Source organism: Prionailurus bengalensis, chromosome C1 (assembly GCF_016509475.1).
Source record: "Prionailurus bengalensis isolate Pbe53 chromosome C1, Fcat_Pben_1.1_paternal_pri, whole genome shotgun sequence".
In the NCBI taxonomy this organism is placed as follows: domain Eukaryota; kingdom Metazoa; phylum Chordata; class Mammalia; order Carnivora; family Felidae; genus Prionailurus; species Prionailurus bengalensis.
In genome coordinates this window covers 167,162,494-167,190,199 of record NC_057345.1, presented here as the reverse complement: position 1 = coordinate 167,190,199, position 27,706 = coordinate 167,162,494, and the positions used below count along the sequence as shown (strand labels likewise).

Genomic DNA, 27,706 nt, shown 5'->3' with positions numbered 1-27,706 from the left:
ACTGGGCTGTGAGATTGCCCCCAGGGTGTGGGGTGGGGCAGGTAGGAGGCTAATGAAGAAAGACGGGGACTGGTGATGAGGAAGGAGGTGGCAAGGCCAAAGCGGAAAGGGGTGAAAGGCAGGGGAACGGGGAGACAAGATTCAGTAGTTGTGAGGGTGCAGGAGAATGAACAGGTGGTAGGAAGATGGAGTCACAGGAAGGGGAAGGATCTGGTGCAGAAAAATAAGAACTAGAAAGGTGGAGGCAAACAAGGAGGCTGGAGGGGGAAGGGAGCAGCATCCACAGTTCAAGTTCACCTCTTTCGTTTATGTTCTCGTGGCTTATCCTGAGAGCCTGCCCTGGGCAAGAACTAACCTTCTGCACACCTGTCCATTTCTTCCGAGTCCTGTAACCAGGCTGCCACCTTGCTCTGGCCGGTCGTGCAGGTAGCGGGGAGGCTGTTGCTGCACGGTAAAGGGGACTGCCATGGAAAGCTGTTTGCTTGCACCTACAATGAACGAGAGGAAATGGATGGTTAAGCAGAAACAGTATATTTAAGTGATTTAAACAATTTTTCTGAGATATCCTCAAAGTGACATCAAAAAAGAGAAGAAAGAGCACGCTGGAAATAGGGAGGAAGCCTCGGGGTTAAATGTGTACATGCTCAGTGAAGCCGAAATTCGTAAGTGATAACACTCATTAAGCCGCTATCTCCACCATATGAGGAGTGGAAAACACTGATGTATGTTATATCTTAAGGGTCTGCCAGCTCAAATTCCCAAAAAATTTAATTTGCTCAGCAAGTTGTATTGGGCATGGGGTCCTTATTACAGGACTTCTAATTCATGAGTGAAGGCCTTTGCTTTCCAGAAGCTCTTACTTCCTTATGATCAGCTCAAGGCCTCATCAGCCACATGTGATTCCTAAATGCATTATCCACCACCCAGCAGCTGCGCACTGCTTTGAATGCATATTAAAAACTGTAACATACAAAAAGTCAGCATTGACAAATTATCATTATCTACAGCTGATAGACTTTCCCGTAAAGGGATTTTATGTGAAATAAAGTTGCAGGAAGTATAGTAAGGAGATAACGCAGTGAGTTCAGTGAACACTTAGTTGAAAAAGCAGGAACTTACTTTTGAAAAAGCTGAAGCAATGTCAAAACTCCATATCTGACTTTCATATTCAATTACAATTGATTGTGTCTGTCCTAAATCATCATGAAGTGAAAGATGCACGTATTTAGCAAACCCAGACTTATTTATTACCCACATGGGGCCACATACCAATTAACGTTCAGGACTCTCATAATTTGATACTTAGAATGCAAGCCAAGTGACAAAAAACTCTCTTCACTCTTTATTGCGTTCTGCTAAGTGTCACGGAGATCTTTCACCAAGTTCAATCTTAGAGGTGTGTCATTCGTAACTACAGCAATAGATCTTCTATGAAAACCAGAGCTAAAGAGCTTCTTATACCAAGGCAAACAGTGGAGAAGAACTGGCTTCAGTTCTCCATTCTCGGTTATCACCCAAGTTATTTAATAACTAACACAGGGATGAAAATACTACATCTTTTATCAATAGTCTATGCCAAAGATGCAGGCAGAAGCATCTTAAAGGATTAAATGTTCATATTTTTAAAATATCCATCTGGGGGCGCCTGGGTGGCTCAGTCGGTTGAGCGACCGACTTTGGCTCAGGTCATGATCTCACGGTTTGTGAGTTCGAGCCCCGCGTCGGGCTCTGTGCTGACAGCTCAGAGCCTGGAGCCTGCTTCGGATTCTGTGTCTCCCTCTCTCTCTCTCTCTGCCCCTCCCCTACTCATGCCCTGTCTCTCTCTGTCTCAGAAATAAATAAACGTTAAAAAATTTTTTTAATATCCATCTGGGATATAATTCTTGTTTAGTTTGGACTAACCCTGGGATTCATTCTATTCTGTGGTGAGAACTCAGGGGGCCTGGAAAACCTGAGGACTGTCTTAGTCATTGTGTGTTGGGTCACCCAGTAAGTGCTCTACTTCCTACCCTCTGACCTCCTTCTTTTTCACTTCAGAACTGGATATTATGAGGGTTAACCCAATACCTTGGTCCTAGGAGGAAGATGTTGGTTAAACAATTCTTGGCAAGGCTATCACCAGAATGAAACAAGGTTTAAGAGCCTTGTGAAACATAATTAATGGGATTTAACAAAAATCACTTAAGTGACTCCCATTAAAATAGTAAATAATGAGGGTGCCTAGGTGGCTTAGTTGGTCTGTTGAGCATCCGACTTCGGCTCAGGTCATGATCTCATGGTTTGTGAGTCTGAGCCCCACATTGGGCTCTCTGCTGTGAGCACAGAGCCCACTTCAGATCCTCTGTCCCCGCCTCTCTCTGCCCCTCCCCCTCTCATACTCATGGGCATGCATGTGAGCGCTGCCTTTCTCTCTCAAAAATAAATAAAAAACATTAAAAAAAAATAGTAAATAGTGAATACAGCAGTATTTCATGTAATCTGATTTGAGTAATCTCGCAGATTCCATGAGGTTTTTCCACGTTTTGCTAAGGACACTTGGATATATATTACATACATCCCTAAGTAAGAAAGCAGAGAAAAGCAGAATCCTCACTGAAAGGTTCTTAAACCCAAATCTTTATGGCAGCCAGTTATTCATTCACAGATGTCTGTGTTCTCAATATCAGGTGCCAAGTGGGAAGCTGGAACACCCCTGGGCACTGCAATGTGGCTATGGTTCAGAAAACTTAATTACTGAATCAAAGGCAGAAACAACCGTCTCCCTGTCTCTTGTCCTCACTTCAGTTTTTAACAGGCAACACCTCTAGCTTTTCAGCCACATGAAAAATATGAACTCTTAATACAGGCCAAAGAACAACTTCAGCCTGCCTTAATCTGGTACTTAGTACAGTGGAAAGGGCACTGACTTTGGAAACACAGAGATGAGGATTTGGATTCTGGCTCAGCTGTTTAATGGTTATGTCATTTCTTTGAAAAAATTTTTTACTGTCTCTGAGTTTAGTCTATATTAAAAATTAGAGATGAGTGTCAAATGCTTAACACAATGGTTAATCACTCAAATAGTCTACTACATATATTATGGTCACATTCTTTAGCCAACTTACCTTAACTTCATGGGCAAATTCAATGGTATCTCTCTGAGTCATGTATGCAATATATTACACATGTAATATATTCAAGGTAGAGAAGCAAATTTCATTTTCAAAACTTTGTGGTCTTCTTATTACCACCCAGGAAAATATAATTTCTAGGGGCTGATTAGCCAAATGTTCACTCTACTTCCTAATATCCCTACAAAGCCATATAAAATTAGGATGTGGTCCATTCATAGAAAGGAAAAGTAACTATTAATTCTCTTGGTGATCCACATTCTACCTAACCTATACTTGTGATTAACTCTGATGCCAAATGTCACTGTTGTCTTGAGGGTTAGTTTACAAAATAAATCTTCTCTTCCTGGTTTGTCAAATGACACTGTTATGTGCCTACATAATTTTCCAAGCAATTTCTGGGCTGATTTTTATATAACAGAGTCGTACCTTTCCATCCACAACAGAAACATTAGCAGCTGGTGAGGATTCAGCTGTGGAGGTTGAAGGAAATATGTGAAAACTAGCATCTCTTGGTGATCTGACAATTTCATTCTGCCGATACAATCGATGATGGCGCAATTTGGAGACCCATGCATCAAACCAGTCCTGGGATTTCACCTAAAACAATGAACAAGAGGAGATGGTAATGGTGAAACCAATCTCCTGTTTACCACTGGCACAGGCAAGTGAATTCCCTTGATAAAGGCAGAAAAACTATTGAGAAGTGACTTTACCTTCAAATGGTAGATATGCTCTTCTGTGTCAAGGTCTATTCTCCGAGCTTTCTTTTTAATTGACATGACCGAGAGTCCAACATCAATGCTTCCATGGACCTTCCCCTTTTGAATCTGAAGTCAGAAGACTAGTAAATAGGCTAGAAGGATATATGATTTGATGTGTTTCTGTACTGAAATGAGCTTAATGTAATCTTTAATTTATCTTTGGGAAAGGGAATACCACACCTTCTTTACACAAAGAAAAATGGTTAAGGTTCTGAAGTTGAGGTCCTTAATCTGAGGACAGGTGAAGTTTCTGTGACTTCACACCAATTTCAATAAACAAGACTATTCATTTATTTTTCTTTTCTTTTCTTTTTTCTTCTTCTTTTTTTTTTTTTTTTTTTTTTTTAGTTTATTTGTTTTTAGTAATCTCTACACCCAGCGAGGGTTTGAACTCATGACCTGAGATCAAGAGTTGCATGCCCTTCAAATTGAGCCAGCCAGGCACCTCAGACTATTCATTTCTTAGTCCTGTCTCTAGCACAACGTATAATGCTAATCTTCATAATTCTAGATTGCAAAGCTTATATCCCAAAAAAGATAGGCTTAGTGGTTCCTAAAATAACCATGGTCAATCTTTGACCCACAACTCAGAACATCCCCAAGTAATCAACTAGAAGACAGCTGCTGAGGCAGAACCAGGCAGCTGAGACTGAGAGCACAGAGCAGCCAGGGCTCCCTCTTGGCTGCCTTTGTCTGATCAAGGACACACAGCTGATTCAGTGAAAGAGACGGGGACAAAACTGAAATCTGAGCCCTCTGTTATTTCCCCTACACCACAATGATAAGAAGGATGGCATTTTCCCATTTTACATGCAAACAACTACTTCTTATATTAAAGAAAAATAATTTGTAATAATTTTACTGAGTTGGGATTCCCAAGATAAAAGGATGCATGAAACACAAATGAAGTTCATAAGATAGGTTTTAAAAGGATATAGACAAGAACAAAGGTTGCTTTAAATCTCAAAAAAAGCACATAAAGCATAGTTCATTGAGAGATGCATAAGAAAAAAAGTCTATTTGGGTTTTCTCTCCAAGACAGAAGGGGTGATTTTTATTAGTGTATCACTTTTAGGTGTAACCTTCTGTTTTGAAAAACACACATCACAATTGTTAAATTAAATCTTCATGCTCCCATCTGAGATTTTTATGCTAGCTTGAGCATAAGCATGAAACACATCTTCCATGGGACATGGAAGTTTGGTAACTTATTAATATATGTGCTGCCGAAGTGAGCAGGGTAACTTATTAAATCTTACAGGCACAGAAGAGCACAAAGCTGGTAGCTATGTCACAAGGCTTACACAATTGTGGTGTTTACTCACTTTAAAACAATCTTTGAAACATATCCTGTGTGCTACTTACATCGAGTGGTGCCTTGGAATACTTTAACATGCCATTATCCAGGACAAAAAACCGCTGCAAGAACCAAACAACGCCCAGTTACCGTCTACATTTTGAATTCTATAAAACATTCACAAGCATGGGTCTAACGTTTCTTGGCATTTACTAATCAGTATGTTTGCTCATTTTAACTTATATGAATTCAGTGTACCTGGCCATAGTCAGTCACATTAAATGGTAAGGAAATCTGAGCTTGAATTCCATACTATTAGCTTACTAGGGTTCTTTTACACACAATCTGATGGAGAGCGAATCTCTCGCCATGCTTTTCCTCGAAGGGAGTGGGCCTGGGGGATGGAGTCTCAGGACCCACAGCCAAGACTTTTGAATGAACCACATCAGGGTGTCTTTGAAAGTGAGAAATGAGAATAACTCAGTTTAGATCACAGTGATTCTGTAAGGAGCTTCTCTACAGGGAATTGTTCACTCTGGATGTAAACTCCTGCATTTCCCTGGATACCACGGAAAATTCCTGAAAATGCTCAAGTCTGTTACAGAAGCCAGTGAACTAGATCTAGGAGTAATAAATTATCTGGAACATTTACGAAGGAGCTTTAGCAATATATTTGTTATCTCCACTTAGCAAAATGCTTGCATTTCACTAAAAGAGATTAAAAATACTTCTAAATTACATGCAGGGTTAAAAGAGAGAGAGAGAGAGAGAGAGAGAGAGAGGGATTTTTGGCAATTTTTGTCTCCTTCAAGAAGCTCCTGGTCCACTCCAAATGAATCTAGCCATTATTGCTCCACAAACACTCAGGAAGACTCTGCTGGTTTCCTTGGTTTCCTTTCCATGGGCAATTCACAAGGGAACAAACAACTCTCAGGACCCACTCAAACAACGGGTCCAGTGCCCTCCTATGGTCTCTAAAAGTGCAAGGAGTCTTTCTATGGCTGGAAAATTACTCTGCTGGGAAGGTTTTATGTGATTTGGGACCACTTAGCTGCTGAGGTAGCAGGTGGTCAAGCCCAGGGATACTCTGCACAGAACTCACAGAAAGCCATGAAAACCCTTTTGACACAGGTACTGGGGGGGCAATAAGAAAGCACCAGAAGAAAGTATCCCCACAGATGAAAAACACTTGATTACTCAATCACCCAAGACACGGGCAATCACATATGCTGATGCTTGACTAAATATCTGATGGCGCTAGAGACCAGGAGAAAAGGTAATCCAAGTTGAGAACCTCCTACTACTGATATAGAAAAATGCTCAAAGGTATGGCCTAGAAAGAATGGCTGTTGAACCACTGAGATGTGGACCTGAGAATGCTAAATTAAAGTTAGTGATTCATGTAACATTGGTTTCTTTGACTTCTTTTCTCTACTTTTCCATTTCTACCTATCAAAGAATGTTAGCAGGTATAACCTACTGTGTGATCATGGGGGAAGAGATTAGCAAGGCCAGTGATTCGAGGAATTGCAAAGTGGTGAAGCCAGAATGAAAAGCAAAAGGTGATTCTAGGAAGCAGTATGGCCAGCTGGCCAAAATCCAAGGAAGAACAAGGGTGGACAGAAATTTTGGTATTGGGATAATATTATGGGTTCAGGGGAGACTGAGAAGGCTTCTGAAAGGAACATTAGAAGCCTCTTTGAGCTATTTTTATTTCACGCACAGAGACTGGGAAGTAGGGCATTTGCCGTCGGTTAATTTTTAAGTCTTCCCCTTAAATCGCAAAAAAATGTGTTTGCAAAAGATGCTATAATCCATAACATCCCTGTTTTGGGCCACTGGAGAGTCACCAGCCAGTCATTTGGGCCAATAGATCCATCTGCTCTGAGATGAAATCCATCAGCAGGTGCAGCAAGTACATGAACCTGTTCTTCCAGTGATTTCAGAGAAGGTACTGGTGGTCTGTCGAAGACCTTATATTGAAAATGGAGGATAATTTTCTCCTTCTTAGCCTCACAGAATTCTTGTTACTTAGATAACTGCATTGGTGTAGTACAAAATATTTTCTCCATAATTAAAACTGGAAGATGGAGAAAGGATGTAGAGGTAGGGGAGAGAGGAATAAATCACATACTTTTAAGAGCAGTAAACAGACTTCTGTGATTTTCCATCTTTAGTTTGCACTGGTAACAGTAATTCCAGGACTTTATTCCAAGGACTTAAATGGAAATTTGTGTATAAGGATGTTCATCACAACAGCAGTATAGTAAATAAGTTAGATATATCCTACATGTGCAGCAATAGGGAATTGGTTCAATAATGGTGCGATATATAGCATAAATCCATCCAATGGAACGGAACATATGCATGCATTTAAAAACATCTTATTTCAGAGAATATTTAATAAGCATACATTCATGTTATTATTTTTCTATATTCATATTATTTTTAAATGAAAAAGTAGAATAGACAACATGTACAAACTGGATTTTAAATATAATGTAAAATATTTTTTCCCTGCGTACAGATATTATGTATCTCAGACTTAAATGGATATAATGGGTTGTAGCCCACACAGTTAAACAAAAAAGGCTTTGAAAATTAGTTTTACACATACAACCATTCTCTTCGTTTCCCACCTAATGACACCAAATAAGATCTTCTCTATTGACGACGAAGGTCTGGAGATGAATATGATGAAAATGGTACCTTGTGCCAGCCTTTTAAAGGCCATTTTCTTTTCTTCAGCATAAAGCCTTCATGTTTGTCTGGTCTCTGGACATTGGTTTGGCCTATTTTCAGCCCTTCTATAATTTCCCAGCTGTCAGCTTCCTGAGAGAAAAGAAGAAAAACAAATCACGTATTTCTCAGTGTTTGATGACACAGTCAAAGCAGACTCTTAAGTAGAAGCTGCTTTTGCAATAACACTGGACACACCGGAAGTCTGAACCACATTCTGAAGCAAATTCTAACATCAGACACAGCGACGCACTTATAAGTGAAGTTAAAATGAGTTTTCAGTAGACCTGGATGCATGCAGGTCCATCAGAGACGGGTTGGGGGCTGGGGGCTGGGGGCTGGAGCAGAATGGAGTTTTGATTGCATGTACTCAGAAGATTTAAAATGCATTTTTCCAGACAGTTCATCTCTGGGCACAAAGGCACTTTAACGTTTTAAAGTAAGGCTGTTTTGATGACAAATGTTCAATTAGTGTGGAGACCCGGGCTCCTGTATAAAATGGAAAGGCTACAGTGGTCTGAGTGGCCCATCACCTACCCAGCTAAAAGCAGTGCTACGGGCTGCACATATTTCAGAGGGCTCGTGAAATGCCCTGCCTGCCACAGGACACTCAGAAGTCCATGCTTTCAGAGACACACATCCTGAGAAACACTCAACCCTTGGGCGCCCATGTAAAGAGCACCAGACTTGAAAGCCAGAAATCTTGGATTTTAGAGGCTATGCTATCACCCTCCTCCGTTAAAAACAGGCCAAATCATGGTTTCCTCTTTCATAAGACACGTTTTGTCTTGTCTATGATGTCTAAATTTTTTAATGAGCTGTCAACATTTAAAAGTCAGACGATTTCAGGTATAAAAAATCTGAATTTTGAGTGTTTTGCTAAAGTCTATCAGATCTGGCAGCACTGGGTCTGCCCTGAGGGATGGGTGTCTAGACATGTTCAGTTCGTCACGGCCTGCTTCCGTGTTAGATACCCAACCCTTAGCGACATCCTGGGTTTTCAAATCCCTGGACCGGGCGGTTCCCACGGGCCTACGCCACCCTGAAGTAACCACTGACCTGGCAAACACTCCCATTCAAGATCTCAGGCATGGGTCACAAAGCAAGCAGTAGAGGCAGGAGCAAACATCACATCCCATTCACAACTGCTATGATCCTGCCCCCGGCGCAGGGAAGCACAATCTCTCGGTGTAACCTGCTCCACTGCCTCAGCTTCAGAAAGCGGGACAAGCCCACAGATCAGGGCAGGCATCTCTGCAGAATGCCCCATCCCAAACGGACTCAGGAAACTGTCTTCTGAAGACATATATTCTATCAGGAATCATCCTTCAATCACACAACAAGGCTCCAACAGGAACTGATGAGTTCCATCTTGGACTTGCTGGCACAAATGTCTAGGTGGTGGCCGCCCCTGCTGAAGGACTGTGAGGCTCTGACAAGGCCCAGAGGCAAAGGTGCCACGATTAGTTACGGACAATGGCCCTGGGGACGAGAAGGGAGAGGCTAGCATTTTATCATCCATTCCTCTTTTCCTTTTTTCCCTCCTTCCATCCCAGAAGCTGCTTGCCCAATGGCCAAGTCAAATCTATGTTTAAGTCCAAGCATGTATAAATGGGGTGTGTTTTTTCACAGTAAGCTATATTTCTAGGAGATGCAGCTGAACATTGCTTCATTCTAGCATCGCTAAGCCTAGGAGACACTCCTGGCTTATGAAAAGCCCTCTAAGCCAACATCATGCCTCTGTCCTCCCAAATGCAACTGTAAATGTCCCCTACTCCACAAGGAAAACCAATCTGAGACCAGTGTCATTTCTTTATCTACCTGGTCATCCCTGAGGGGTCCCCACTGAATGAACTATTTACCTTACAAAAACATACCTACTAATATTCATTTAGCAACATTAAGAACCCTTTATAGTAACTGCTAGTGTCCCATTAAATTTAAAAAAAATCCTCTTTCAGATTCTGTGTCTCCCTCTCTCTCTGTTCCTCCCCTGCTTGCACTCTCTCTCTCTCTCTCTCTCTCTCTCTCTCTCTCAAAAATAAAGATTAAAAAAAGAGTTGGACACTTAACCGCCTGAGCCACCCAGATGCCCCCAAGAAATAATATTCTATTTAAAGATAATACTGTTTATTTATTTATTTTTTAAATATATGAAATTTATTGTCAAATTGGTTTCTATACAACACCCAGTGCTCATCCCAACAGGTGCCCTCCTCAATACCCATCACCCACCCACCCTCCCCTCCCTCCCACCCCCCATAAGCCTTCAGTTTGTTCTCAGTTTTTAAGAGTCTCTTATGCTTTGGCTCTCTCCCACTCTAACCTCTTTCTTTTTTTTTTCCTTCCCCTCCCCCATGGGTTTCTGTTAAGTTTCTCAGGATCCACATAAGAGTGAAAACATATGGTATCTGTCTTTCTCTGTATGACTTATTTCACTTAGCATAACACTCTCCAGTTCCATCCACGTTGCTACAAAAGGCCATATTTCATTCTTTCTCATTGCCACGTAATATTCCATTGTGTATATAAACCACAATTTCTTTATCCATTCATCAGTTGATGGACATTTAGGCTCTTTCCATAATTTGGCTATTGTTGAGAGTGCTGCTATGAACATTGGGGTACAAGTGGCCCTATGCATCAGTACTCCTGTATCCCTTGGATAAATTCCTAGCAGTGCTATTGCTGGGTCATAGGGTAGGTCTATTTTTAATTTTCTGAGGAACCTCCACACTGCTTTCCAGAGCGGCTGCACCAATTTGCATTCCCACCAACAGTGCAAGAGGGTTCCCGTTTCTCCACATCCTCTCCAGCATCTATAGTCTCCTGAATTGTTCATTTTGGCCACTCTGACTGGCGTGAGGTGGTATAAAGATAATACTGTTAAGACATGTGGTTGAGCTGGTCAAAACTGTTAATTAGATACAGTAATATTTTTTGATATATATATTTAAAGTTTTTACTTAAATTCCAATTAGTTAATATATATAGTATAACATTAATTTCAGTAGAATTTTGTGATTTATCACTTATACACAACACCCAAATGCAGTAATTTTTTAAAAAAATGTTTCTGATGAGACAGTTTCAGGCTGTATACCATGTTTTTTGGACAATACCAGTACAGGTGGCATTATCATCTGGAGCACAAAGTGGGGTGCTCTGGTATTCCCATTTTAAAATACTGAACTGGAGGGCGCCTGGGTGGCTCAGCCATTAGGCGTCTGACTTCGGCTCAGGTCCTGATCTTGCAGTTTGTGGGTTTGAGCCCCACCTTGGGCCTCAGAGCTCAGAGCCTGGAGCCTGTTTCGGATTCTCTGTCTCCCTCTCTCTCTGCCCCTCCCCCTCATGTTCTGTCTCTCTGTCTCTCAAAAATAAATAAACATTAAAATAATAATAAAATAAAATAAAATACTGAATTGCACCTCAACAAGTGAGCATTGCTTAGGAATAATGTTGCAATCATCAGAGAAGATACTAGGTTCTACTTTCACCAAAGAAAGTAGACAAAAAATTTCATAAAAATGATGGATTTTTACTGATTTCTTTTTAAAAGTTTGATATAATCACATAATTAAAGAATAACTCTCTGTATATGTATAAATATATTCATTAGAGCTTTCTCTGTTCTTAGATATCAGCTGTATTTAATGACATTTCTATTTTTAGTAGCCCTATCCATGTATAGCATCTCTAGAATAACATTTTTATTTTCAACTAGTTCTCATTTGAAGGCTAGTGTTCATCTTTCATCTATTCTGTGTGTGTGTGTGTGTGTGTGTATGTGTGTGTGTGTGTGTGTACACATACATATATATGATGTGTGGTATGTGGGTGTATATATATATACATTATATATGTATGTGTGGCCATTATGTGTGGCCTGTGTGTATATATACATATATGATCTGTATGGTGTATATATATATATACATATATGTGTATGGTGTATATATATATACATATATGTGTATGGTGTATATATATATACATATATGTGTATGGTGTATATATATATATATATACATATGTATAGGTATATATGTATACATGTATATGTAAGTAAATACATATACATGTGATGAAGAATACTCTGGATAACTTGTAAAAATGGAAACATTTAATAATAAGTGTTTGGATAAGCTTTTTGGATTTTTTTTTTTCTAATTAAACTCAGACCATAATACCAGCTTGTTCCTGTGGCACAATGGCTACTGATTTCTATCACAGTAGTATTTTTCTTAGTTTAACTACAGAGGAGGGAAATAAAGGGATAAGACAGAAAAGGCAAAAGGTTAAAATGTATTTCTTAAACATAAATGCAGTAGCTCCAAACAAATAACTCTATTTGCTCTGATTCAATATTATTAAACCCAAAGAAATTGAAAAGAATCCCAATACAGTTCTTATAGTTAAATAAGCTGTCCAACTGACAAAGAGGCAAAAAGGTAAATCCAGAGCAAACAACATCTTCCCTATTTCAATTATAACTGCAGATGACAATGTTACAAATAAGGTGTGTAAGAAATGAAAACAGCCCATCTCAGCCTTTAATAGAACCCACCTCTATGCTTAGTAGACTAGGTCTATCTTAAGGAACTTAAAATTACTTTCTGAAAATTGAAGGAGTTTTTGTCATTTCAATGGATATTAATTTTCTTTTTAAAAGTCTCCAATTTTTGTAGGTACACTTGTAATGGAAACAGTCAAAAGCCCTTATGTGATCATATCCGGACTTGAGTCAGATACACAAACATTTTTGCTATTACAGAAATTTAAAATATACTTCTAATCTAATAACAACAACTAAAATCAGAAAGTAACCTAGTAACAGCCCTCATCTGTTCATTTGAGACACTTCCTTTCTCAAGGGTATACTCCAGAGGCATGAGTGTCGGGGATGGGGGTGGGGTGCTACATCAACCAAACTAAGAATTTCGACAAATCCTGAGACAGGACAATGTGTACTTCAAACAATGTTCTTCTACCGTCAACCAGGGCCCAGGAAGTCCATCTCTTCTCAAAGGGATGGTGAGATGCTCTCGTATCTGGAATGGATGGGACCCTCTGATTTCATGAGGCCCTGAGCAATGTGGTATTAATACAAAACACAACAACAATAGTGTAGTCCTACAGCAGGATCCAAGCGGGTAACAGCGTGGAAGAGTAATGGGAAGTGGATACAGTTGGTGCCCTACCTAGATGCCTGTAAGAGCCCAGTGGATCCACGCCCCAGCGGTAGAGGCTCCCTCCTTCTACCGTGAACTGCCTTTTACTGAAGCTGGGGCCATAGAGCCTGGGCATGAATCTCCCTCCTCCATGGCTGGGGCATCTACACCTCAGCATCTCCTTCCCTCAAGACTCTCAACTGCTGAAGGACACAAGAGTACCAACAGCTGATGGAACAAAAATCCCTGCCTCAGAATGACAGCAACACTGTGATACAATTCATGCCCAGGGCTCACCGTGGAGTCGGGCTGAAGGTAGACTCCGGCCAAAACCACTTCTTGCCAGCACTGCACTGTCCTAACCTCTTCTCTTACCCTTTCTCCTGCGGGCTCTCCCATAATGAGCCACAAACACCCTAAGCCCAGTCTCAGGTCTTCCTTCTAGAGGACCTGATGTAAGAAAGGATGTAAAATAAAGTAACAGATGTGGTAAGTGCAGGGACAGGCTGGGGCCGAGGGTGCATTGGGGTAGGGAGGTGATAAACAGCGTCTGAAGAAGGATTCCTGTGGGCCTGACTTAGAAGAGTAGGGGTTTCAGCTAGGGCACTCCAGAAGGAGCAGACATGCAGCAGTGGAGGAGAGAAAGAGCATGGCCAGTGTAGGGAACTGTGTGCAGGTGGATGTAGCTGGAGTGTAAAGTGAGATGCCATGGAGGTTCAAGATGCAGTTGGTGGGGGACGAAGGACCCAAGCAAGTCTTGTGTGCGTTTGCTTATTATTATTATTATTAACTATTATACTTACTAGATCGTCAGTTTATTGTAAAAGGATACAACTCAGGAACAGCCAGGTGGGAGGGATGCAGAGGACAAGGTACAGGGAAAGGGTGAGGAAGTTCCCTGCCCTCCGCAGGGGTGCCAATCCTCCAGTGCCTCCCCATGTTCACCGACCAGGAAGTTCTTCCTTATTTGTGGTTTTCAGCCCAGCAATTCTCCTTGTCGTTTCTGTGTGTCATTCTCTTTTCACTGTGTATCTCTCACCATCCTGGTCTCTGTCACACACCACCTATCTGACTCCGGACAACTAGCTTACTTAGGCGCCAAGTCTCAGTTTCCTCATCAGTAAAATGAGAAGAACGTCAATAGTCACCTCATCCAGTAGGCTGATCATGTGAGAGACTATATGTACTGATCCAATGTCTGAGACAAAGTAGACGCCCAATAAATGTTAGCTGCCATTCCCATGGCCCCAGGATTTATTTATTCTCTCTCTCTGTTAGCTGCCTGTAAGAGAGAGCTGATATTTTCAAAGAGATTACCAGTTGTATTTACCAAGTCACCATTCTCTGTTTGCCATTCAAATAGAAATCAGATTACTTTCTATTTCTCTCTAAATTATTTTTTAAGTTTAGTAACCCCCTTTCCTTAGATTAGCAGTCTACTCCTGTCCAATAACACAAACTTCATAGCTTGTAATATCTTCTAAATATGAAGAGTACAAGCACATATTTTCCATACCACTAGGGTAGGAAAGTGTTCTTTCCTTAAAGGATTCTGTTTAACACAGGGAAAGCAAAGAAGAATCAGTTCAACATATTTCAAAGTCGTTTGGGGGAAATAAAGTGCTATTTTTATATCTGAACTCAAAATCCCCATGCAGTCTATTTGCTGAGTTTCTCCACAAGACAGGCAGCCCACTGAAGATCGCAGGAGTCGAGCAAGAGGTAGGGGTGAGCAGGATGGCATCTCCCCAGCTTTTCTTTAGGATTTTGTATTTTAGACATAAATAAATTTAGATGTTTCCCTAGTCCATGAAAGACAAGGCTGAAGGGAGGGAATGCTGGCTTCCATTAAATGGAAGAGCTCTTAATAATCTGCAGTGTTCTTCCAAGAGCTCACTGCAAGGCAGGCCAGATATAAGGAGAAGGATGGAACCCTCACGTCCAACAGCCCCTCAGGTAGGTACTATTTTATCTGTAGGTGGCCTAGCACTGAAATGGTCTCAGTCTCAATCCCTGCTCTGCTACTTTTTCTACTTTCTGCTAGCTTTTTCAGATGTTGAGCAAGTTACTAATTCTTGGTTTCCATATTTGTAAATGTAATAAATACCTCCACTGCATGGAGCTGTTTGCAAGGGTTATATTAAATGGGATAATGTATTTAAGCACCTGGCACAATGCCTGGTGCACAGTGCAGGGGCCATGATGGTAACAGGTGGTGTTGCTGGTGGTGGTGGTGTTATTTTTTATTTTTAATTTTTTTCTGTTGGACCCAGTGATTTTTTTCTTCCTATTAGCTTGGCATAGAAATATCTGCTCATGTCTCCAACAGGGGAACGATAATACTTTCTCTTCCTTTAAACTCCAGAGTATTTTGGATCTTTGTAACCTTGCAAATTGCAGCAAAATATACTTTCATCTATTCCTCCCTTACACAGGGCAGAGAAACCTTACATACTGGAGGCAGAAAGACGTGGTAGCACAGTGCTACAACAGGTATCACAGCTACCTCAGGGGAGTCAGGTGTAAGAGCTGTTTACGATCCAGCTGGCCCACAGCAGGCATCAAGCCGTCTGAGAAAGCACCACATTCCACCACTGACCTTGGAGAGGGGGACAGGCTCCGGTTCTAGCAACTGCCGACTTACAGAGGGTTCGGTGCTGGAGGAAGCAGTCCTCTCCAAGACGTGGATACTCTGAAAATAAATGGAAATATATCCCAGGGTGAGACAGCCCATTTTTCACATGGATGGACACGGGGGCGAGGTCACACAGTGAACTACAGTAAACACAGTGAGCCATGGTAACGATGGCAAGTTCCTGAGGAGACCAAAGGCAGCAGCAACAGTCAGAAAAATGCCAGCACGGGATTTTGTTTTCCCCTCTTCCAGATATGCTCTACAACAGCTGGTTTGTCTTCGAGAAAAAGTCAGAGATTGCACACATTTAAAAAACCACAGAGCATGCCTCAACATATTTATTACTTTACGAGAATGTATATCCACCACTTAGACAATTAGCCTTACATAAAAATATCTGCTTACCTCTCTCTGAGGGCAACAGACAAAAGGGAAGGTCTACATCAAAAATCCCAGAGCCTTAATACCACTTAGTCTCTAGAGTTTCTTATAATCCTTATGAAATCATTGTAATTGTAGTATCTTACAAAAATTCTTAAATGAGCAGAGAAGAAAATGATTCATCAAATACAAAACAGTAGATGTGTGTTATAGACTACAAAAAGGACTCACAGATCAGTGACTTTCCAACAGAAAAATAGCAAAGAACATTAACAGGCAACTCATGCAGGACATTTGAAAAGATGTTCAACCTCAACCTCAGAAGTATTCAAAGAAATGAAAACCAAATAATGATTTTTTTTTAAAACCATTAGATTCAAGAATAGATCAGATGGGAGAAAGGGAGTATAAATCGGGTGTGATCTTTCTAAAGAGGAGCCATTTTATTTAAAAAAAAAAAAAAAAAAAAAACTCTTTGGAAAAAGAAGAACATGCCTCATTGACCTAGCAATCCCATAGCTAAATCTTTACCTTGAAGGAATCATATTTGCTATACAAAGATATAAGGACAGACAGTTTACTATTATTTTACTATAGTAAAAAACATCTAACACATATGAGACTTATAAGGCAACTCCATGCAGTGATCGAAAATGACAATGTGGATCTATATCTACTGATATGGAAAAAATACCCCTGATGTTCTGTCAACTGAAAAATCAGGTTATCAAGAGTATGTAGAATATGATACTATACATATAATCAAAACATGTTCCCTAATGTTCACAGCAGCTGCATAAAGGGGATAGAATTATAGGTATTTTTAATTTTTTTTTTAATTTTTTTTTCAACGTTTTATTTATTTTGGGGACAGAGAGAGACAGAGCATGAACGGGGGAGGGGCAGAGAGAGAGGGAGACACAGAATCGGAAACAGGCTCCAGGCTCTGAGCCATCAGCCCAGAGCCTGACGCGGGGCTCGAACTCCCGGACCGCGAGATCGTGACCTGGCTGAAGTCGGACGCTTAACCGACTGCGCCACCCAGGCGCCCCAATTTTTTCTTATTTTTTAATGCAATAAGTAAATATAACTTGTGTATTTGGGAAAAAGTATTTTCTATGGGGGAATAAACCTGAAAGATATCAAAGAAATAACTCAATGGAATTAATATTTAGGTGTAGGCTGAAAATGAAAAGTAACTTTTTTATTCTAGTGGGAACATTTCACTGTTTCAATAAATGAGGTCAGTATTTTATTTACTTATTGAGGCCTCTGTTTTTTGATATCTCACTGGAAAATTATTAGGTTAATATTTGCTTTTTCAAGAAAAAATTACATTCCAACCTGAGCCAAATTATTCTAATTTCTTGGTAAGTTTCCAAGCTTTTGGTTATTTCTATTACCTTGAGAATAAAGTGTCTGATTACAGATTTTGAAATCCTCCCCAAATGCATTTTTAAAATCATTTATTAGAGAATAATTGGGGTACCTGGGTGGCTCAGTCTGTTAAGCGTCATGATCTCATGGTTCATGGGTTCGAGCCCCACCTGGGGCTCTGTGCTGACAGCTCAGAGTATGGAGCCTGCTTCAGATTCTCTGTCTCCTTCCCTCTCTGCCCCTCCCCCACCCATGCTCTGTCTCTCAAAAATAAATAAATATTAAAAATGTTTTAAAAAAACAAAGAATAATTACAGTGAAAAGTTTATGAACTGCTCCCCATTTCTCCAATTTTGAGGAAATATAAGAAATGAGAAAAGAACAGATATTTTGGGGCCAAATATAAAGTTGGGCAGCAAGAATTCCTAATCTGACACCTATAGTGTCCAAGGACAATCTAAGCATTAGCTGGGACTCTGTTCTTCCCATTTTTGGATTTATCTGAATGAGCAGAGAAAAATGATGAATGTAGCTCAGTATCCATATTTGTGTCAGTGCCTTTTGTGAGATAGTCAAAAGCAAAGACATCTTATGGAGTGAAAAGCTGGTGGTGTGTGTTCAGATCTTAGACAAAAAGGGAGCAAAAGACTCAGGACTTGCATATTGATATTTTGGATAGGATCCTATTCAAAACATATCAGCTAAATTTAAATTTTAGATGTATTCTGAGAGCATATAATTAGAAACTAAAATGAGAATTTTGTTGCTGTTGAAACAAGAATGTTATGGGGCGCTTGGGTGACTCAGCTGGTTGAGCATCTGACTCTTGATTTCAGCTCAGGTCATGATCTCAGGGTCATGGGATTGAGCCCCACATTGTGTTCAGCACTGATCATGGAGCCTGCTTGGGATCCTCTCTCTCCCTGTCCTTCCCCCCCCCCCCCCCCCGCCCCCTGCTCCCCACCAAAACAAAACAAAACAAAACAACCCCAAGAATGTTATTACCTTCTTCTGGGAGATAATGTCCCCCTCCCAACTTTCATTTTATTTTTATGTTTTAAAATGACAAAACTAATATACGCTCATTACAAAAGATTCAAACACAACAGAGAAATAGAGAAAAGGTCAAACCTCCTGTTCCTTTGCTGCTCATCACTTTACCCCTTAGCTTCTGGAGCAGTGATTTATCAAAAGGTAGTCCATGAACCTGGGAGTCCCTAAGGCTCTTTCAGGGGGTCTGAGAGGTGAAAACTCCTTTTATAATAAAGCCAAGAAGTTACTTGCCTTTTTAATTCTCATTCCCTCATTAATGTACAGTGGAGGTTTTTGGAGGATACATAACATGTGGTATTATAACATATTAAACAGAAGCCGACTGAGAATCTAGTTGTTTTCTACAAACATCAGAAATTTTTTTTACAAAAATGTAAAACATTATAATTCTCACTAAAATTAATTTTGGTAATATTGTTAAAAAAAATTTTTTTGATGTTTATTTATTTTTGAGAGAGAGAGAGACAGAGCATGAGTGGGGGAGGGGCAGAGAGAGAGGAAGACACAGAATACGAAGCAGGCTCCAGGCTCTGAGCTGTCAGCACAGAGTCCGACATGGGGCTTGAATCCACGAGCTGTAAGATCATGACCTGAGATGAAGTCAGATGCTTAACTAACTGGGCCACCCAGGTGCCCCGATAATACTTTTTTAAAATAAAAAATGTTATTTAGGCTAGCATGTGGTGAGTCTATTTTATTTTTAAATATATTAAGGGGCGCCTGAGTGGCTCAGTCAGTTAAGCGGCCGACTTCGGCTCAGGTCATGATCTCACGGTCCGTGAGTTCGAGCCCCGCGTCGGGCTCTGTGCAGACGGCTCAGAGTCTGAAGCCTGTTTCAGATTCTGTGTCTCCCTCTCTCTGACCCTCCCCCGTTCATGCTCTGTCTCTCTCTGTCTCAAAAATAGATAAACGTTTAAAAAATTTTTTTCAATAAATAAATAAATATATTAAGAAATATTAAATTTTTTTATACACTTTAATTTCTAATACAGTAAATACAGACAGACATAATCCACATATACACAACTCTCTGTGAGGTCTTCATTAGTTTTAAAGAGGGTAAAGGGTTCCTGAGAACTACTATTCTAGAAAAAATACTATAAAACTTTTGTGGTTATTAAAATGGAGAATTTTGACTTGCATCTAAGTTATTCTTTTTCTCATAAAGCTTATTTTCAGGAAAAGCATTTTTTAAAAAAACTAATATTTCAAAATTTACTTACAACTACTTAATCTACCTCAAACTAAATTATATAAATCTACTCATTAACAATCCCAAACTGTCCAGACACATCACATAAACCGGTAAGAGGAAAACAAATCATGTTTCATGTACTCTTCAAATATATCTGAGAAAACCTTCCCTAATTGTAAATTCTATAAAGATTAAAAAAAAAAAAACCGTGAAAGTATTTTTTAAATGCATGAGTTGGTTTTTCTAAAAAAACAACCATGAGCATAAAAGATATATAGGTGTCAATGAACTCTGTCTGCCGGTGAAATGTACCTGTAATTCATTCATCCATCCATTGGTTCAATTAATCACCAAATAACCTATTGGTTATTGGGCCCCTGTACTGTGCTAGGGGCAGATGACAGGGTGGCAGAGAACAAAATAGACAAGAGAATTGCTCCTAATGATTATATTCTAGAGAGAGGTCTTATACCAAAGACCAAAAAAGGCTGAACAAATTTTTATAAACCTGCGCCTTAACCCTGTTCCATGCGGCTACTGCTTTTACTTATTTCATATTGTCCAGGGAAATATCGTTGGCTTGAGCTTCTCTTTAAGGGCCCTCCTCAGCCCTCATCCTTGCAGGTTGCTGAGCAATAGAACACATATACATTGCCTCCCCCACCCCATCCCTGTCAAATAAACATTGTAAGGAAAGCAAAACTTGACCTTAGTAACTATGCAGGCAGGAAATAAAGGATTAACTCAGGAATTTAGCCAGGGGAAGGAAACTAAATCCTCTAATTTCCAAACCAAGCCACAGACCTATAGAAGATCAATTTAGGATATTTAAAGTATGATAAAAATGAGTTTTGTCCAATTAGTCCAATGAGTTTTGTCCAATTTGTCCAATGAGTTTTGTCCTATCTATCCAATTATTTATTATTGTCCCATGATAAAAAATTAATCCACTACCTTAAGAATTGCCTTCATGGTGTTTAAAGTCAAAAGCATATCCTGAGGTTATATAATCACACACAACGCTTCATTATTTGTAGTGAACTATCTAAATACTTGAATGCTGCATTTTCAACATCGGCAGATAAAAAGAAGATAGTTTTCAAATTTAACCATACTCGGTGTTGGACTCTAGTTAGATTGGGGGGAACAAGCTCATATTCATCTTGGTATCCTGCCTCCTCTACTGCCAGCCCACCCTTGGCACAAGTCCTTGCAAATTGTAGTCGGTCAGAAATTTCTGGAATTTTTCAGTGCTCTCTGATTAATTTGTAGGGAACAGTCCCTCAGTAATTATTGACACATGATTAGGCATAAAACTGCCTTCTAGCTTCATCTTGGAATTATAAAAATCACAGCTCCAATAGGCTAGAACTTTTGAAAACATTTAAAGAACTTAACTTTTAAAATCGAAACATCCAGTGGATTAACCTCAGGGCTCTTGTTTATTCAATTTAAAGCTATGGTTGGTAAAATTTAATGTAGCAACATCTTCAGGAACAAAAATGAATCTGTTTCATAAGGTTTCCCTTAAGATCATAATTTGTGCTATATACTTCTGTGTACTTTTCTTTACAAGCTGGCTATTTTCACATTCTTTCACGGTAATGTGGAAATGCTGTCAAGGTGTTATACATATTAGATAAGGAGCTTAAATAAAGGGTTACATAACCCTTTTATGTATGTATGTATGTATGTATGTATGTGTGTATGTATTTATCTTTTATTTATTTATTTTATTTTATTTATTAAAAAAATTTTTTTAAATGCTTATTTATTTTTGAGAGACAGAGTCAGAGTGTGAGCGGTGGAGGGGCAGAGAGAGGGGGAGACATAGAATCTGAAGTAGGATCCAGGCTCCGAGCCATCAGCACAGAGCCTCATGCGGGGCTCGAACTCACGAACCGTGAGATCACGACCTGAGCTGAAGTCGGACGCTCAACTGACTGAGCCACCCAGGCGCCCTGTTAATTATTCTTTTAAAGTCAAGTTTCCTTTCAAATCCTACAATTACAACTTAATTTTCAGGTCAGTGGGGTTTTTTTTTAAAGACTTTTTTTTAGAGTAGTTTTATAAAAGTTCACAGCAAAACTGAGAGAAAGGTACAGAGATTTCCCATATACCGCTGGCCCATATACTACATAAGCATTGTCTCCCCTAGAGTCAGCATTCCCCACCAGAGTGGTACATTTGTGATAGTGATGAACCTAGCTTGGTTACAGGTCAGTTTTCTAGGGAACTTATTAGCACACGCAGAGAAGGTGGGAAGTACTACTTGGCTAAGCGTTATTCCTCCTGCTCAAAGAGAACTGATGTATATTTCACTTAAAGCCAGGAGTCCAGGACAAACATGCCACTACAGCTCTTTAATTTGGTAAAAGTTCATCCAGTGCAACTCCTGCAGAGGGGAACATTACTCTAACATGAGAGTGCACAAGATCTGAACAGCTCTCCTGGTTTGTTGGGTCTGTCCATTTACTCATTTCATTTCAAAGACATATAGGAACTGCTATAACTATTTCAGGCCATGGCTACAAATTTCTGTATAGATTCACTTTTCATACAAGTTTAGCAGAGTAAAAAGGAGAACTGGCCCACCTCTCTCTAAATGTTAACTCTGCTGAAATTGTCCGATGATCCTATCCAAGCTATTTTTTTAAATATTTTTTTTAACGTTTATTTATTTTTGAGACAGAGAGAGACAAAGCATGAACGGGGGAGGGTCAGAGAGAGGGAGACACAGAATCTGAAACAGGCTCCAGGCTCTAAGCTGTCAGCACAGAGCCCGACGCGGGGCTTGAACTCACTGACCGCGAGATCATGACCTGAGCCGAAGTCGGCCGCTTAACCGACTGAGCCACCCAGGCGCCCCTCTAAGCTATTTTTATAATCATCAACTATATAAAATATTTTCAAAGAAAAATACCGAAAATAATTTCTAAACCTCTAAAGGATTTTCTCCTTCAAGCTTTTGGTTGCTAGGCATGTGTCTCTTCTAGTGACACTGAATTCTAACACAGCAACACTATTTCAGTGATGCTCGTAAGCTTCATGTGATAGTGCTGATGACAACGATGGTGGAGACAGTTAATATTTGGTGTTCTCTGTATCCCTGTCTCCAGGTTTTACATGGATTATTTCATTCCATTTCCACAAAAAGCCTTTGAGTAATGACTATGACATTTATTTTATGGCCGATTGAACAGGGAGAGGCACAGAGGGGTTAAATTAATGACACAGAGTCAGTAAGTGTTGGAGTTGGAATGTGAATGGAGACTTTACTCTGCGTCCGAGCTTTTAAGTACTGCCTTCTACTGAAATTAAAGCTGACGGTAAACGGCAGAAACGATAGTAATTTCAAGCAGTGTATTCCCTCAAGACTAACTGAACACATCAAAAGCCATCCTCTTACCACAGGCTTTTGTGGAAGCAGAGAGGCAGAAATGAGTAAAACAGAACAGGATTGCAGCACTCTTAAATACGGTACAGCCTTATGGTGTTTCCAAGTCAAGAACTAAGAGCAAGCCAGCTAGCTTTTCCTTCAGAGATCCACTGTCCAATGCAGAGAAAACAATGCAATTTTTGAAGTCACACAGATGAGCATACCAACCCTCATGCTGCTATTTACCACGTGACTTGGGCAAATCATGAACCTCTCTCAACCTCAGTGTCCTCTATCTATAAAATGGGGGTAGTAACATCTACCTTAGAAGACACTGCAAATCACAGAGCTGGCACCCAGTGTATGCACAGTGCTGCCCAGGGCCTTGCACACCATGGGCATTTAATAAATGGTAGCTAACATCCCGGTGGTAATGCTGTAAGAATAAATGTTTAGGAATTCTGTGCGATTTTATTGCCATAGAAGGATGTGTCCAAACACCCTGCTGGGGTGTGACATCTGAAAATAAAGAATCCAGGGACACCTGGGTGGCTCAGTTGGTTAAGCATCCAACCCTTGGTTTTGATTCAGGTCATGATCTCATCTTTTGTGAGATCGAGCCCTGGTCGGGCTCTGTGCTGACAGTGCAGAGCCTGTTTGGGATTCTCTCTCTCCCCTCTCTCTGCCCCTCTTCTGCTCACTCTCTATCTTTGTCTCTCAAAATAAACATATATTTTTAAGTGAAAATGAAGAATCCATACTTGACATGATCATCATGTTACCTGGTCAACCTAGTAACCAAAGTCAGCACTACTTTGCGAACAGAGCATCAGAACTTACTGAGGAAGCTGACAGAATGAGTGGAGACAGATGCCCTAAACACCTGCTAGCAGGACAAAGAGCAGCAGATGGATGCTGACCCCACACCACCCCGAACGGTGATGCCGACCCTGAACCTTGTGAATGGCTATGCGACTCTGCACCCCCTGAATGGAGATGCCGACCCTGCACCCTCCTGAATGGTGATGCCCACCTTGCACCCCTTGAATGGCAATGCCCACCCTGCACCCCCCTGAATGGCGCAGCAGAAGAGGCATATGGACTTGTCGCTGTCTTCTTAATAACTCCCTTCAAGGAAATATTATTATTGGAATAGCATAAAATACTAAAATCATGAAAGCCATAAGGCCATGACTGAATATGTAGTAATCCTACTACTTTCTTTATAGTAGCAATTGTCTTACTCTCACTGAAAGATGGAAGAATTGCATTAATAATAAATCTCTGCATAAGCACCACTGAAATGAATGAAAGAAAATTTTAGAAACAGTGGCTGGAAAAATTCCACACAGCACACCTGGAAAACCCTAAAGGAAGCAGTAGCAGTCACCACAGTCTTGACTCTGTGTGTGTACAAACATGAAAACTTCCTAAGAACCAACAGCTTTGGCCCCACATTGAAGTGGCCTATTGTTGGAAACACTGCATTGTAAAGAAATGCCATCAGGACCCATCAAGTGGCCCATTTATAGCTGAGAGCATTTCAGCAATCTTGACTATGAAGTGGCAAAAGGCATGTGAATAAACAGCTTTTTAATTCCCATGATTGCCTTCAAGTAGCACTAGAAGCAGAACTTACTGCTTCTAGGAGCGGGTTTGCTACTCCCCTGTACTCTAATACTCACAAACACATTAATAAGATCACCGAAAACCCCAGCAACTATGACCATTCTTCACTGCAGCAATTGTAAATAAATGGTGAATAATGGAGACAAGTACTAGGTCACTTCAAGAGCAAAGGCTCCGGAACGTGAAGAGTTAATATAAAAGGCAGGAGAGCACTTATGTGTGACTGGAAAAGAACACTAAAGTCAAGGTAATTTGTAATTTTCTAAAAGGCTATTCAAATGGCCCAGAACAGACAAAGGATTTTAGTAGGACAATCACTCACGTGATTTTGTTAGCAATAAAAGTAAAAAAAAAAAAAAAAAAAAAAAAATCCTATATGTATCTATTCAACATTTACATATGTATACTTAAGACAGAGTTGATTTGCTGTGATCACCCGTGTGAACTCAGAGCAGATATATCTATAATTTGCCTATATGTACCCATAAGTCTTTGCTGAATGAAAGAACAAATTAAGTTGGCACGAGATAAATACAGGTCACTAAGAGGAGAAAAGCTGGCCCAGCTTCTGCCTCAGTACCTCAAAGATGGTTTTAAAAATTTGTTCCAAGTCTCCCCTGTAGCACATCCTACATATTCATTTATTTGTAAATCTTATGGAGTTAAGGCTTACAATTTTATTATTAAAATGGCTGACACTTATATTTACTCTACTCAAAATACTATTTAATTTTTTTTTTCAACGTTTATTTATTTTTGGGACAGAGAGAGACAGAGCATGAATGGGGGAGGGGCAGAGAGAGAGGGAGACACAGAATCGGAAACAGGCTCCAGGCTCCGAGCCATCAGCCCAGAGCCCGACGCGGGGCTCAAACTCACGGACCGCGAGATCGTGACCTGGCTGAAGTCGGACGCTTCACCGACTGTGCCACCCAGGCGCCCTCAAAATACTATTTAAACCTACATACATATGCACAATAACTCACAAAATAAATGACTCACAAAATATGACATATATTTTTTACTATAGAAGCAATAAACATTCATTGCAGAAATGTGGTGGGGGGAACAGAAAAGAAAAAAGAAATTAAAACTACCATACCAGCAATAACCTCTTTCAATATCTTGGTATATTTGCTTTCAGCTTTTTTTCAATTCATATATCCACCCAATTCTTAATAGCCAGTTTTCTTCAATTAACAATGTAACATTTTTCTCACAGCATGAAAAATTCTTCAAAAACATTTTCAGCAGCTGTGCAATATTCCACTGCATGACTATGAGATAGGTTATTTTTTTTAATGTTTATTTTATTTATTTATTTTTTTTTGAGAGAGGGAGAGAAAGAGAGAGACAGACAGAGGGAGAGCAGGGAAAGAGGAGAGGCAGACACAGAAAGCGAAGCAGTCTCCAGGCTCTGAGCTGTGCACAGAGCCCAATGTGGGAACTCACAAACCGTGAGATCATGACCTGAGCCGAAGTCAGATGCTTAACCGACTGAGCCACTGCTTAATCTCGGCGTCCTGAGATAGGTTTTTTTTTAAAAAAGTTTATTTATTTATTTTGAGAGAGAAAGAGGCAGCACAAGGGGGGGGGAAGGGAAGAGAGAGGGAGAGACAGAATCCCAAGCAGACTCTACGCTGCCAGTGCAGTGCAGTGCAGTGCAGTGGGGCTCGCATCTATGAACAGTGACATTGTGACCCGAGCCAAAACCAAGAGTCAGACACTCAACCAATTGAGCCACCCAGGCACCCCAAAACAGGTTATTTAAATAACTTCTTGTTTAACATCAGGCAGTTGCTAATATTTTAATAGTATAAAAATACTTTGATAAAGGTCTTTGCACAAAAATCTTTACATGTATCTTTGGTGTTTCCTTGGAATACATTTCTTAGAAGCTGAGTTACCGTGTCCTATGGGATGACCTTTGAAAAGTCTTTAGATATGCATTACAAAATTTCCCTCCAGAAAAGTAGAATCCGTTAACATGCTAAGCAGTAGTGCACGAGAATGTCCATTTCCCTCAAACCTCATGAACACTGGCTATTATCACTATCACAAAATCACCTCTTAATTAGGATTTGAAGTCAAGAAGTCTGGAACTTTAAAGTATACAACATGCATGGGGCTTTCCTTGCCTTTACCTTTGTGACAGTATTTTACTTAGAGCCTAGCCACTTTTAGTGGCTACTGGGCAAAGGGATGGTAAAATTTTCTATTTGTCAAAACTGAAAATCAAATAAAGCAGTTTTTGTAGAATTTATGATCCTTTGAGACGATGTTTTTATAGTCCTTCAGAAATACCTATAAATGTATCCTGTAAGAGCAATGCTTTCCAAATCTGGGTAAATAACAGTCTCCTAGGGAAGCTTCTATATATGACAGATTCCCAGGCCCCCTCAGTGACCTACGAATGAGATCCTCTGGGGTTCACTAACTGATTATACTGTGGCTCTTTCCATTTGGTGTTATGCCTAAGAACTGAACAGGCAGTGTTAATCTTGAGTCTGGCGAAAAATCTGTTGCTATGAAAATGCTATCCCAAACCAGCCAGCTCAAGTAATAAGAGATCACTTCTTCAGTGAGACACTGATAAAACAGTCATAGAAAAATCAAAGGATTCTGCAAACACACCAGGGAAAGCAGTGGCCAGATTCTCAAATAATGCCGAGTTCTGAATTACTCGTGGATAATGAGCATCTGAATGACAGGTGGCAAATTTCTTTCCAATGATCTCAATTTTAGCACCTGTGACACGGACTGGGCACACACTGTAAACATCAAGCAGCGGTGACAGTGGTCTCCAAAGGGTGGGCACAGCAAGAAAACTATGGGGATGCTCATTTCATTTCACGGAAAAGGCTAATCACAGTTCTCAATGAACAAATGCTCAAAACTTCTCGTTCCAAAGGCAATAGGTGTAGTGAAAATACAGAAAATTCAGGAAAGCACAAAGAGAGTGATTCACCTTTGAGA

General features: G+C 40.2%; 1 protein-coding gene across 25 annotated transcripts in view; it reads right to left on the bottom strand.

Moving 5' to 3' along the window:
- OSBPL6 (oxysterol binding protein like 6) overlaps positions 1-27,706 on the bottom strand; it is a 123,484-nt gene that overhangs the window by 60,647 nt on the left and 35,131 nt on the right. For all 25 annotated transcript variants that reach the window (XM_043577151.1, XM_043577167.1, XM_043577175.1 and 22 more), the window contains 6 exons: positions 15,681-15,773; positions 7,881-8,003; positions 5,240-5,293; positions 3,827-3,940; positions 3,540-3,710; positions 356-488 (listed from right to left, as the gene is read on the bottom strand). In XM_043577151.1, the coding sequence (XP_043433086.1) occupies positions 356-488; positions 3,540-3,710; positions 3,827-3,940; positions 5,240-5,293; positions 7,881-8,003; positions 15,681-15,773 (688 nt within the window). The remainder of the gene's footprint in view (positions 1-355; positions 489-3,539; positions 3,711-3,826; positions 3,941-5,239; positions 5,294-7,880; positions 8,004-15,680; positions 15,774-27,706) is intronic.